This window comes from Rhineura floridana, chromosome 1 (assembly GCF_030035675.1).
Source record: "Rhineura floridana isolate rRhiFlo1 chromosome 1, rRhiFlo1.hap2, whole genome shotgun sequence".
Lineage (NCBI taxonomy): Eukaryota > Metazoa > Chordata > Lepidosauria > Squamata > Rhineuridae > Rhineura > Rhineura floridana.
Window position 1 is genome coordinate 316,817,713 of NC_084480.1, and position 15,056 is coordinate 316,832,768.

The following is a 15,056-nucleotide window of genomic DNA, read 5'->3' on the forward strand; positions in this document are numbered from 1 at the left end:
CATATATGCATATATAGGGAGTGGTACAGAAGGGACTACTGAGGTAAAAATTAACACAGAAGGCATAAAATCAGTGTCAGGCTCTAACTGTAAGGGAGGGAGGGGGCACGCATGTTTCAAAGATGGCTTTCACTTAGCAAATACAAGCTATATTTAAAAGAGGTATCCCACTCAACCCTTGCCCAGATTGCAAGTATTTTGTAGGCAAAGCCGCATCTGAAACATACATATGTCCTTCATAAGAGGCACAATTCATTGGGTACATATTTGATCACTCCAGCCAACTGCCAAACAGGAAAGACGTGTGGGATTTCTGTGCGTACTAATTCTGTTTGCACCATTTGTCATCTCGTCTACGAAGACGGCTTTAAAAGGCAGAAGACTGTTTTCCAAATTAGCTCCCGTTACTTAACTGACTGACATTTTCCATCACTAGCAATGACGACTTGGGAAGCTTCCCAGTGTGGGCATAAGCCACTTCAATCTGACGCGCCTGGAAACAGGGAGAGACGCAGACGGCTCAGCGATGGGACCGGAAATGAACACCAAAGGGAATGACGGCAAGTTCAGGTGACAGAGCGTATTGTCACCCACAGCTTCCAACAGCTCATGTTTTGCTGCTGTGCAATGACTCCTGGAATGACTGTGGAGTGAGTCCTGAATTGAAGTTCTCCCCCACAAGGACACTTCTTGCCAGTCGCTGAGATATTGTTTATCTCCACATTCTCCACCCAATCTCTCATGCTCACAACCTGGAAGCTGCTTTTTACTCACTCCTTTCCCCTCTATTCACATATTAAGGAAGCTGCAAAGCCCTCAGACGTCTTCCTAGCCCTCTAAACTTCAGAACTTTAGCCTTCAGTCCCCAGATGTTGCTGGACTACATCTCCCATCGCCTGTGACCACTGGCTATGCTGGCTGGAGATGATGTGAGTTGCAATCCAGCAATGTTTGGGGAGCAAAAGTTGATGAACGCTGCTTAAGAATACTTGTATGAAACCCTCGGGAGATATGGTGTGCTGGTGTTATCAACGCTTTTTTGAATTTCCCGTGAAATCCCTTACACATCTGGCCTGAGCAGAAACTTCCAAGATTCGCATTAGGCAAAATCTGGCCCCTAGATACGTGTGAGCAGAGGAATATGGAAGCAGGGCTCAGATATCTTACTCTGTGCCACTGGGACAGCTTACAAGTAAGGTCAAGGATCATGGGAGTTGTAGTCTAAAGCACCCAATGGGAGAAGACTGCCAAAAGGCAAAGAGCTTCAGAAAGTGGCAGAGGAGGAGAAATCCTATTGAACACAGTTAACAGTATGGCATCAGAGTCTATTTGTTTAAATTAGGGGACAATGTATAAAATTCGACTTGGCGAGTGTAACCTGCCTGTAACCTACAAAAGACTTCTGGATCTTGGTATGTTAGCTTGAATATTTGGGGGGGTTTCTTAGCTATTAAGAGAGGGATCATTGCAATGAAGATCCCAGGCTATGGTCTGAAGGCACCTAAGGCCAGCTCCCTGCTGAAACTAAGCAGGGTCAGGTGTGATCAGTGCCTGGATGGGAGACCACCTGGGAACCATCTGTAAGCTGCCTTGGGTTTCTATCATGGAAAGAAAGGCAGGGCATAAGTGTAATAAATAAATAAGATTAAAAATAATGATTGCACATGGATAGGTAGACTGTGACACTCCACATAACATTGGACTCAACTCCCATCAGCGCCAGCCAGCATGGCTAATGGTCAAGGCTCCATCTATTCCCTGGAGCACCCTCTCATGTGCTGTTCATGTGGCGGAAACAGCGCCTCCTGAAGACCTCATCTATTTAAGCAGGCTTTCCCTAGATCCTAAGATTCATCACACTGCAGTGTTTTATTATGTACTTATATTTTACTGAATGTTTTATTGATTGCCTTTTAACTGATGTACTTCTTTGGATTTTTGGTTATAATGTTGTATATAGATATTATTTTATTTAATAACCTTATTGTATTTTATGGATTTTGCATAATAACAATAACAGTAACAATACCTAAAGGTTGGTATCCTTCTCTTGAAGGCCCTCCGAAGACATTCCCACTTCCAAAACCACTCCCATCAATGGAACCATAAGACATTTTCTATCAGATGACTCGGGAGTCAGGCTTTCTTGAAAAGCTACAAGGAAGAGAAAGTACACAGAATTTTTATTTTTTTGCAAAAACAAAAATCATAGAACTTACAAGAGTAGCATCATCATGGTATGAGCCCACATGTTTTGGTCATTGCATCAGGGGAAACAAAGTATTACCCAGAGTTGTTGACATGAAGATTTGATGGGCAGTAGGTTTATGGAGGATGAGGCTATACATTCCTACTGGCCCTGATGGCTACATCCTACCTCCACTGTCAGAGGCAGGATGCTTCTGAATACCAGTTGCTGGGAGCCACAGAAGGGGAGAGTGCTGTTGTGCTCAGGTCCTTCTTGTGGGCTTTCTATAGGCACCTGGTTGGCCACTGTGAGAACAGGATGCTGGACTAGACGGATCATTACGCCTCATCCAGCGGGCTCTTCTTTTGTTCTTATAAGACCATCCAGCTTGAGCAGGCCAAAGGTTTACCCAGTTCAGCATCCTGTTTCCCACAGAGGCCAACCAGAAGTATCTATGAAGCTCACAGGCAAGGACGTGAGGGTGACATCTCTCAAGAGTCACACAACCAAAATCTCTCACATCACCTGATATCCGATCCCTTTAACTCAGGTGCCGGGAACCTTTCCGCCCTCAAGTTACTGCTGAACAATTCCCATCAGCCCCAGCAAGCATAACTAATGGCCAGGGGTGATGGGAGTTGTAGTTCAGGGACATCTGGAAGACCAATGGTTCCCCACCAATTGCTTTAGACTCTAAAAACATTTGGGGTTCACCCTAGGAGCTTCTGCAGGCAAAGAATATGGTCTGCCACTGAGCTATGGTTCTCTTTGTGGAAGTGCCTTGTTGGTCCATTCAGATGTTGCTGGGCGACAAACTTCATCATTCCTTACCATTGGCCTTGCTGTGAAGAAGGACCATAGCTCACTAGTAGAGACTCTGCCTTGCATGCAGAAGGTCCCAGGCACAATACCTGACATCTTCAGGTAGGGTTAGGAGAGAACCCAGAGCGTCAACACCAAGTGCATCACCATCCCCAGGTATCTGCCTCCTTTTGGCTTGCATCCGATGACCGAGTCTGGCTTAGAAACGGAAGTCTCAAAAATGGGGTCCAATCCCAACAGTCTGCTCGGACTGGAACAGAGCAAACTGTGTCTGAGAGAGACTCTAAGCATGGGATATTGTGTGCTGGCAAAGACAGAGAGTGATCCATTTTAAATTCACTTGTTCAAAAATTTTCTTGGACATTTGTTTTTCCTAATAATGTTATCTGTTATTTGGTTTAAATTTCGTAAATTGTATTGCTTTTATTGATGTATTTTTATACTTGTCTTTATTTTTCTTTGTAAGCCAACTTGAAGACCTTTGGCCAAAAGGCAGGGTATAAATAAATGTTGTAATAATTAATAATAATAATAATAATAATAATAATAATGACTCTGCCTGAAACCTGGAAAGCCACTGCCAGTCAGTGTAGGCAATACTGAGCTAGATGGATCAATGGTCTGATTCAGTATAAGGCAGATTCCTGTGTTCCCTGTTACATTTCAGATACCAGCTTGAAATAGTTGTAAATTCAGGAGACAGCCTCCTATGGGGGGTATTCATCTAAAAAGTCGTGCTGGTGCATGGGTTAGCACGATGGGATCACACACACGCTGCACAGTCCCCAAATCTGTTCTGGGGAGTTGGGGGAACCTGCAGAACAGATTTAGGGAGGGCACAGCAGGAGGAGAGGGAGAGATCGTTCCATTGCGCAAGGAGAAACCCTTGCACTGTCAGAATTATCTGCTTTGCACTATGCTGAACCCAGCCTTTTGTTTCTATGCTGGTGGGGTCTGATGTAGTCAAAGTATATTTGGGGTGCCAGGTTGGGGGAGGACGGTCCACTCTGATGGGCAGCACTCTACTACTGAGCTACATTACTGACTAGGGTGGGAGCTTAAAAAAAGCAAGTGGCGGCATTTACCAGAGAAAGGATTTTGGAGGAAGCGTTTTCAAGTAGGAAGCATGTGCTTAACTCTCCCCCACTGAAATCCAGAGCTGGATTGTGCCCATTATTTTAATCTTCGTTTGTAAAAAGATATGCAGGGTTGTGTCAACAATGGACCAAGAGATGAGAAGAGCAACACGTGTGTGTGCGTGCGTGTGTGTGAAAAAGGAAACCGGTGTCTTGAAATCAATCAAGCATTTCTTTATTTCTTTATTTAAAATAATTTCTATCCTGTTCTTCTTTCCTAAGGGAATCAGAACAATATGCACAACAAACAGCAACAGCAAGTCAACGAAACAGCAGCTAAAAATATCTAGGAGTTTCAAAATTGGGGGGGGGGGATTAAGTGTCCTCTTAAATGCAAGCAGAGTGAAAGAGCCATGTGGATGGGGGGGGGCTACCAGACAATCCTTAATAACAATAATAATAATAATAATAATAATAATAATAATAATAATAATAATAATAATAATAATGTCTACATTTTATTCAGAGTAGACCCTCTGGTTTGTATTCAACTAAGTCCTACTCAGAGCAGACCCCTTGAAATTACTGAACCTAAGTGAGTCATGTTTATTAACTTCAATGGGTCTACTCTGAGTAGGGCCAATACTGAACACCACCCACTGATATGAACAGCCCCAAGATAATCATGCCCATTAGTTTAGATGGGCCTCCTCTGAGTAGATCTAACACTGCATACAACAACAACATTGCACTCTTTATCAGCAACTTATCTTATAAAAGTCCAGAATGTGTAAAAGCATAAAAGATTGAAGATCAGTTTGTTCCAATAATTAAATAACAAAGTTACTACTACTACTACTACTACTACTACTACTACTACAGTAATAAAGTATTGGAGCAACTGTGCACTATACATAACAACACAGAGACTCTCTCTCTGTTCTGAAATGGAAATGGACTGCCTTCAAGCCGATCCCGACTTATGGCTACCCTATGAATAGGGTTTTCATGGTAAGCGGTATTCAAAGGGGGTTTACATTGCCTCCCTCTGAGGCTAGTCCTCCCCAGCTGGCTAGGGCCTGCTCAGCTTGCCACAGCTGCACAAGCCAGTCCCTTCCTTGTCCGCAACTGCCAGCTGGGGGGCAACTGGGCTCTTTGGAACTATGCAGCTTGCCCACGGCTGCACAGGTGGCAGGGCACATAACCCCTGAGCCACTCACTGTGGGGTGATATTTAACTGGCCCTTGACACCCAGGAGACACAAGCAGGGATTTGAACTCACAGACTCTGGAGAGCTTGGAAAAGTTACTTTTTTGAACTACAACTCCCATCAGCCCCAGCCAGCATGGCCACTGGATTGGGCTGATGGGAGTTGTAGTTCAAAAAAGTAACTTTTCCAAGCTCTGCTCTGGACTCCCAGCAAGGCTCTCCTCCCCACTGTGCTAAAACATCTTAAAAACCAAAGATTTTAACACAAAACATCTTTAAAAACATATTTTTTAAAAAAGAGCTTTAAAAACATCTTAAAAAGTAATTCCAACAGAGACACAGATTGCAATAAAGTCTCTACTTAAAAGGCTTGTTGAAAGAGGAAGGTCTGAAGATAATCTGTTGCTGTTGGCTCTCAGGCCAACCACTGGGGTGGGGGTCAGGCTGAACTCTTCCAAGTTGGAAAAAGAGTATGGATAACCAGAATAATCGGGCATACAACAGCACTCTTGCAGTTAACATGAAGTCATCAGCTGACCTGTATCCTAACATCCTTGTGAGTGGGACCGCATTCTGATGAGCTGTTAAAAAATGTAAAAGGCTATCTCAGACCAGGGCAGACCACCGGCCCACCTGGCCCAGAGTGCTCCTATGGCCTGCTCCATCTGTCAACAGCCATCCCAGATCTCTTTCAGCTCTCTTAAACTCAGATCCCTCAGTGCAGGGGTGGAGAAACCTTTCAGGCCAAGGGCCAGATTTCCTTCTAGGCAATCTCCTAGGGGCCACAAGCCCGTGACTGGCAGGACCACAGGCAAAAGTGATCAAAGCAAGTAATATTAATTGTACTTTTACACAGTAAGCTTGTTTATACACTCACGCACAGACCCCTCTATCCTCCATCCAGGCAAACAAGACCTCAGGCTAGTCGCCGTCTCTTAGCCTAACCTACCTCACAGAGCTGTTGTGAAGATAAAATGTGCAGGGGGAGAACTATGTGCAGCACTGTAATGTTCCATGCTTTTTGTGTTAATGTTTGATGTTGTTTTATAATACTTATGGTATGTGGTTATATTATATAATATAAAGTAAGTGGTGAGGTTGTTGTTTTTTTGGGGGGGGGAATGAGTGAGCAGAATGTTGGTGTGTGCTGTATGGTGATTGGCTGTGCGTCCAAGAGCTGAATGCTTATATTTTGAACCTTTGACCGTTGACACAATAGGGAAAAGTTTGTGAGTTAGACAGGACAAGGTTTATGAGGCAGGATTTGAGTAGTTTATCTTGGGGTAGTGGAAGAGGTTACTGGTCCAGTAATCATTAACAGAGCAATCCAACTCAAGGGAAGCCATCGGAAGGGGGCCTGGCGGAGCAGCAGCCTGCGGGAAGGTCCACAGCATCCATTTTGCATCTGGGAGTCATGGACCGGCTGAACCCAGGCTCAGCCAGGCGCTGCACGCAGGGACTGGCAAGTAAAAGCCAGCTCTCACAAATACCCCTACCGAGGAGGAAGCACTCTCCATAGACTCCCATTGTAATTATTTTCTTAGACTGACCTTTTTCCCAGAGTAACTTTGACGCAGATTGGGACCTGCAGCAGCGCTCCAAACATGAGGCGGACATTGCCTAAGTTCCCCCCTCGCCCCCTTCTCTGACACGCCCCCAGAACACCCCTTTTCCAGCTCTTCCGCCAGCTTTCGCCAGCACCCCTTTCACTGGGCTGTGGTTTCCTGGTAGGCTTCCAGCTCCGCCATGGCAAGAGGCTTCTGCTGGCGGAGCCAGGACTATGTCGGTTCGTATCCAACTCCCTGAGCCTAGCATACATACAAGTAGATTGCACCCTATTATATTTCAACTAAAGAACATACTACTCTGAGCATGGCCGATCTCGTCTGATCTCGGAAGCTAAGCAGGGTCAGGCCTGGTTAGTACTTGGATGGGAGACCGGAATACCGGGTGCTGTAGGCTTAGAGGAAGGCAATGGTAAACCACCTCTGAATGCCTCTTACCAGGAAAACTCTATGAATATATGTATATTTTAAAAAGATCCATAGGGTCGCCATAAGTCATAATTGACTTGAAGGCATATAACAACAACAAAGAACAACTAACTGTAACCACACGCTTACGAACTAAGTTCTTGCAGTCAGGTCCTGCTTGTGGGCTACCCATTGGGGCATCTGTCTGGCCACTGTGAGAACAAGATGCTGGACTAGATGGGCCACTGGCATAATCCAGCAGGCTCTTCTTATTTTCTTAAGTTAAAGTGATTTTATTTTGTTTTTCTGTTCAATAAAACTTGTTTAGTTTTCAAGGACGTCTAGTTAAGCGTTGGCTAAACATAAACAAAGATTTCAATACAGTACCAACGGTGGCCCTGGAGTTTATCTCAGAGAAACAGTAGCAGGTTAAGGGAGTAGTCCATAGCTGTGATCGTTTAAAAAGGTACAAAGACACACAGAGCGGTGAGGCCTGCTTGTAAACCTGGCTGTTTATAGCAAGGGATGAGGGAAAATTGCCGCCCTGAACTCAGGAGCATCCGAGGGATCTGAAAGTTGGACGATTCAGGACAGACAAAGGAAAGGACTCTCTCAAGAGGCAGTGATGGCCACCAACTTGGATGGATAGACAAATTCATGGCGGACATATCTATAAATGGGAACTGGCCATGGTGACTATGTTCCACCTCTACTGGCGAAGGCAGCGTGCCTCTGAATACCAGTTGCTGGGGATCACAAGTGGGGAGAGTGCTCTTGTGCTCAGGTCCTGCTTGTGGGCTTCCCACAGACATCTGGTTGGCCACTGTGAGAACTGGATGCTGGACTAGATTGACCTGACCCAGCTGCAGGGTTCTTATGCTGTTATTGTGATTCAAGAGGCAGGCTTGCAGCAGCCCAAGACAAAGCTCAATTTTTTAGTCCCTCTTTTCATTAAATCTAGAACCTTGTGCATATTATCCCCCCCCCACAATCACTATGCTATAAATAAAATGTGGATGGCAGTTGAAAAGTTACAGCATCCTCCAAGGGAAGTTTTTCCAAGACAGTTCGTTTTAAACAGGAGTTGCCAATCTTCACTTAAACTTTCTCTGTCTCTGTAGAAATAATGCATAAAGACCCAAACCTCCTCTGGGACAATCGCTTCAGGCAGATATATAACTGCATGCGAAAGCTTCAGACTCAAGTGAAAATTACCACTGCAGTTAGCAAGGGAGACAATCCTTAACCTAGGAGCAAACTCACTCACTGCTTTTTCCAACTGGGGAGGGAGACATAAAGAAACTGATCCCTTCATTAAACAAGAGGGGGGGGATAGCAGATTCTTACAAATGCTTAGACAGACGTGTCTCCAGGGATTTAAACTGGGCTCACAGTCAAGTAAATGTGGACTGAATTACATAAATTGCACTTTTGAGAATAGTTCCATCAGATGTGCAGGAAAAATGAACAGCAAATATATTTATATTTGTTTATGATAAGATTTTTAAAAATGCCATACTTCAATCATATTCCCAGGGCAATTTCCAAAAAGAAACAGAGGACACAGGGTGATTGAGCATTCAGACACATATTGTGTAGTAAAGATTTGGATGGGCATTGCAAAAACTGATCTTATAGATAAGCATCCTAGATGTGCAGCACGAGGGAAGCTGTAGATCCCTAGGAAATGAAGAGAAACATTTGTGTTTGTTTTTTTCAGATCTTCTTTTCTTGCCACATGGCTTAAAATGCCATCAGGGTAGTTTACAACATGTAAAAAACTCAAGAAAAGCAATCCAAATCACTAACCATTAATTAAAACCCCAAACAACAGAAAGCAATAAACATCTATTAACAGCAAGAGTCCACAGCAGCAGACCATTCCCTAAAAGATCCACAACAAAGCCTAGCAAACGTTAAATATCCTCTTCAAATACTTGCCAGCATTGAAAGATTTTTTAATCAACCCAGAGCAAATCTGACAAAACTCCCTGTGGAGGAACGTCCACAGCAAGGGGCCATGGCTGAAAAGGCCCCGTCTCTCATGCCAAAGACATTAACATTAGAAAAGAGCAAGCAGTTCTGGCTCCCAGGTTTCAAAGAAGCCCCCAAGGAATGCTTCTTTAGTGCTTCCCTCCCAACCTCATCACCAGTGCCGCTGCCGAATCTGTTGTCCTCTCATTCCCTAGGGAGGTGGTGTGCTCTCCAACACTGGAGGCATTCAAGAGGCAGCTGGAGAGCCACCTGTCAGGTATGCTTGAAGTTGGGTTCCTGCATTTAGCAGGAGGTTGGACTTGATGGCCTTTTAGGACCCTTCCAACTCTACTACTCTATGATTGTATTCTTGTGCTGATGGCGTAGCAGCTGGGAAGGCTCATATGAATAAAAGAAACTCCTAGTAATAAACATGGGTTTTGACCATGAATATTTTGATTATCCATTTTGAATATAAAATAGTCATTTCCACAGGAACGGATATTCTCCCACTCTTGTCAAACTTTGACCACTGTACTCCATCTCTTGCAATTGCCTGTCAATCATTTATTGCCCAAAATTCAAACATGTCACTGCATTGTCTTGCCATATCCATTCCTAGCAATTTAATTCAGTTATAAACTCTCTCTGTATGTATATCTCCATCATCCAGGGCAAATCACTTGGAAAGAAGCTTCCTTCCCTCACCGCAAATTCCAAATTTATGAGCAACTGCTATTGTTAGAGCTCCCTTTGAAAAGAAAATATATAAATGGCTCGAACGCAGTGCTGGAATCATTGTGTTAAATCCCTGAACTCTCATTGAGCTTCACACTGTGCATGTCAGAGGTCAATCAGAAGATCTGAAAGGAAATATTACCCCCCCTTCTTCTTCTTAAAAGGACTCTGCCTTTAAACTAATTTATGCTCTTTCTCTCTGATTTTCTGTGAAGGATGCCACATTCTCAGAGTCCTTCAAGAAGAGGGCCAGGAGGTGTTTTAATTACTCAATGTGAATGACTGCTGAAGTGCAGTTGCCAAAAATGGTGTCTCAGCCAATGTCAGACTTGACAGGCAGGAGCATAATTGAGACATCATCCCAAAGCATGGTTTGGTGGCCAGGACCCCCACGGTGAACTCTTCTGCTTCATCCTGCCCTGCCCTGTGTGGGCTCTCTTCTCTACCTCCTGCTTGTCACTAACTACATTTTACTGTGAGAGCCACATTGGCAAATTTTGAGCAGCGTTACCCTTCAAATCACTGTTTGCGTGCTTAAGCCATGGTGTGGAGGCAAAGCGCTAACCACAGTTTACCATTTCACAGCAACGTAGCTCGCAAAACTAGGATGTAGAGGGAACCAGAGTGTTAGAAGGCAATTGTGTGGGGGCAGTCCAATATCCACATACACACACACACACACACAGTAGGGCCCCATTCATATGACGGGTTACGTTCCGGACCCCTGCTGTAAAGCGAAAACCACTGTAAAGCGGAACCCATTGAATAGAATGGCGCGCGATGCCCAAATACCGCTGTAAAAGCGGAACAAGCGCCATATGAGTGGGGCTTGAGACTAACAGAACATCACCTACAGGTCCTGCAATATAATTTACATCACCGAATGCAAAACACCAGTATCCAATACGTAGGAAAAACCACAACTGATCTACGCACGCGCTTCAGGAACCACAACTCGGCAATCTTGACAAAAAAAAGTAGAGCAACCAGTTGCAAAGCATTTTAACATTGAGGGTCACAGCCTGTTGGACTTTTCCATAACAGCGATAGAGATGCCAGCAGATCCAGCAGCATTGACCAAAAGGGAGAACTTTTGGATTTACTCTCTGGACACATTGGCACCACATGGCCTGAACCTGGAGGACAGTACCAGCAACACTTAGCAAATGAAGCCCCTCTGAGTACTCCATCCTCAAAACTCTATAACTGCCACCTTGGGAACAGCATTTGTATGTTAGCAGCTGATGAAGGCGGAAGCTGAAACGTTTTGGTATTACAATAAAAACCTCTGTTTTGTTAATCACAATTATGTTTAGAGAGAGAGAGAGAGAGAGAGAGAGAGTTCGATAGATAGATCGATAGATCGATAGATCGATATAAATATCAATATCAATCATGTCTGAATTAAGCCAGTGGCACATCTAAACCCACTGAGTTGTGGCTTCTGCATTAGCACAAGTGGGAACCACACTAAGATCCAGCAGCATGCTGACAACCAAGACTATTCAAGATGCAAGCACTCTCGTCAATGAAACCTGACCTAACTGGACAGTCCCATACAGGAGGGCATCCCATTCCCATGAAAAATTCCAGTAACACCATGAGGTTAGGCTGATGGTTGCATGAGTTAGGAACCTGCCTTATATTGAGTTCATCCAGCTCAAGATTCTCCACACTGACCAGCAGCAGCTTTCCAGGGTTCCAGGGGACATTTCCAGCCCTAACTGGAAGTGATATAGATTGAAGCAAGGACCTTCTGCATACAAAACAAAGTTCCTAAACTGCTTTGCAAAGGCCCTGTCTCAATGTTATCATAGACGGAGGTGGCCCAAAGGGAGCTCCCAAACTACCCCTGTATGGCAAAAAAGAGCCAGTGGGGTGAGGGTGAGTCAGCTGGCAGGGAAACCGTGCCAAGGAAACTGGCACATAGCTAATAATGGCTCAGACAAATAACTTACATAGAAGAATGTACGAAAACAAATATAAATAAAATAAATAATATGCAATTTGTCCCTGGTGTCTGCTGCAGATGGAGGAAGGGGTGGTCCGGAGATGGGGGTGGGTGGATGTCACCCCATTGTCATGGTCAGACTTAATGACTTCCATCCTCCCTTGCAGGGGAGTGGACAGATTAAGATGGTCCACCCACAGAGGCTAACAGAATCCATTTGATTCCTAAATGTCACGAGGGAGTTTCTAGGAGATAGAGCAGGTGGCCCTGTTGAAGACCTTGTCATGCTGTGCAACAACGAGATACATCGGGCTCTTCACACGGTTGCCCCTGATCACCCTCTCTGGCATTGTGGTTTGCGCCTTGATACACCAGTGAATTAAGGGCAATGAAATAGGCTGGATGACGGCTAGAGCACAAGTGGCAAAAGACGTGCTGTGAGGCTGAACCCCCACACCTGCAATCAGTCAAAATAACAGAAACAAGACATGTGCTCTGCTGATCTTGTTTTGGCAGGGAGGAAGCAACAATATTAAGACACAATTTTCTAGGTTAGATTCTCTGTAGAAACAGTAGTAACACAGGAGCCAAGTGAGAAGAACACCAACAAACTACAAAAATGTAATTTTCCATCTCTGGCGATGGCAGGTGTTGCCACCACTCACCATATGCTCAGAGGCACAGGTTGCCAAACTCTTCCAAGCTACACAGGAAGTGGATTGGACTGTGAAAGACCAACCCAAATGGTGTTTCCATTTTGACAAAATTGTAGGGCAGTACAATATCTCAGATAGGAGGTCAGGTCTCCTGCTCCCCTGGTGCATTCACGCTGCCAATTTCCTTGCATTTAAAGTTTGATAGAAATATCTGTTTGATATTCTATCTGTTTCTATCTGTTTGATAGAAATATATGTTGTTCTTAAACCGCAAGGGTGGGGGTTTTTTTGCCTATTAGTGAATATATGTTAGGTATAATGTAAGCTGAGTGGTTAATGTGCATAACATCCTCCTACTGGGAAGAATGGTGGCATATAAATCTAATAAATAAATAAATAAATAATAAACAACTGGCCACTGTGCACATTCACCAGGCTTCATAGAAAATGTTCACATAATCCACCCATTAAGAGGGAATTGTGTGCATTTCTGGTCAATATACAGAATCTCAAACTGGCGTAGGGGGATGTGCATATCTTGACCACAAAATAAGCAGTCAACTTATATTGACACAAACACACACACACACCAGGAACTGAATGAGACTGCCAGCATGCAAACCATGTGCTCTGTCACTGAGACACGGTGTCTCTCAAGTGAATACCAATTCATACACAGGGGTTAATATGCAGAGTAACTCTCTTCAGGACCTCCCAACACGTACAGGGAGAAAAAGAATTCTGCACAGATTCCTGTAATAGCATAGCAGTAGCAGAATTGCACTTTAAAGGGTGTAAATAAAATTAAGTCTTAGATTGACTACATGCCCCCAATGCATTTTGCCACTGGGAGAGGGAAGCTTCTCTGCACTGCCAAACCAGGCCACATCTTCCGGGGGGGGGGGGGATCCTCACTGTATCCTTGTCAATGCCTCAAGGTCACTGCAGATTTTAAGGACATGCCCTCAGGCACACAAGATACCTCTGGGTCCTTTCCACTCCAAGACTTGCAGCAATCAATGTTTATTCCTGTTTTCACATGACACAGTTGCCCATAGCTCTGCCCAAACTCTAACTGGAACAAGTTAAAAAAAAAAAACACCTTTACAGAGGGATCACAAACCAACCTGGTCTAAAACTGAGCAAGAAAAGAATAGGATTCAGGACAAAACTCAAAAGTCTGGAGAGGACCCAGGGCCGGTCCCAAAGGGCGGCCAGGTCAGGCTCTGGCCGAAGGCCCCTGGAGCCACAAAAGCCCCTGAGGGGCCTCTCAATAAGATAGGGAAGGAGTAGCGCTCCTTTTCCACGATCTGCAGCAGATAGTAGCTGCCGCAGATCACAGCGAGGGAGCTCCTTCTGCCTGCCTGTCTCTCCTATCTTTTGAGGCTGCGCGGGCTACGTGCGCAGGACTGCCATTAACCAAGATGGTGGCCAAGGTTTCCCTAAGGAGCTGAAGCCTCCGGCGCCATCTTAATTGATGGCAGCGATGTGCACGCATAGCAGCCCGCACAGCCACAAAAGACAAAGAGACAGAGCCAGCAAACGGGCGGGCGGAAGAAGCTCCCTCCCTGCGAGAGACAGGTAGGTGCATGTGTGGGCGCGCAGACATGTGCGCCAAAGCCCAGAGCAAACTGGTGCCCAAGGGCCCCAGCATGTCTGGAGCCAGCCCTGAGAGGACCTGTTATGGGGTGCACTTGATGTTTACCTACAGAGTTGACTACAAACTGCTTCTTCCAATCTATTTTCCTTGAACCATCAAAATGGCGGTCTAAGAGCCAAACTGTGGCTGGCAAAACATCCAGCTCTATTTTCAATTTTAAGGGGAAGCAGAAGAGAGGAGAAAGGTCCACTGAGAGAGAATGTCATAGTGGCCCACATTTCCTTAAGGCTGTTCTGATGTTTGTGAGGTCTGTTTTTATAGTGAAATGTGCCATTTTAGGCATCATGTAGCTGCTCTCTCTCTCTCGCTGTCTCTCGCTCTCTCTGAAAGAGCAGTGCTCCCCTAGGGAAAAGTATTACCTTTCACTGTAAACTCATCAGGCTTCCCTCATCTCTTGGTAAAGCAGTTGCCAAGAGATGCCATCTTAAAAAGATGCAAACAATATTGATGCTCTTTATGTGTCCCTTGAAAGATGATGCAATTTTTTGGGGGGAGGGCTTTTTGTGAAGTCAATAAATTTCAGAAAAAGACACACATGACTATTTTGTATTTTATACAACCCGTAGAGTTCGTTGGCAGATGTTTGCATGGACTTCATTTATTTATTTATTTAAAATATTTCTATCCCGCCCTTCTACCCTATAATAGGGCACTCAGGGCGGCTTACAAAAATAAAATCAAACGCGTACATAATAAAATTGTAAACAGTAAAATCACAAAAACATTAACATAAATTAAAATACATAAAATACAATTAAAATACATAAATACAACACACACACACATATATATATATACATATACGGGGT

At 44.5% G+C, this 15,056-nt stretch overlaps 1 protein-coding gene across 3 annotated transcripts in view; it reads right to left on the reverse strand.

The window, feature by feature from the left end:
• Positions 1–15,056, reverse strand: part of TSNARE1 (t-SNARE domain containing 1) — a 647,930-nt gene that overhangs the window by 468,410 nt on the left and 164,464 nt on the right. For all 3 annotated transcript variants that reach the window (XM_061608012.1, XM_061607992.1, XM_061608002.1), the window contains one exon: positions 2,030–2,154. In XM_061608012.1, coding sequence (XP_061463996.1) covers positions 2,030–2,114 — 85 coding nt within the window. In that variant the 5' untranslated portion in view covers positions 2,115–2,154. The remainder of the gene's footprint in view (positions 1–2,029; positions 2,155–15,056) is intronic.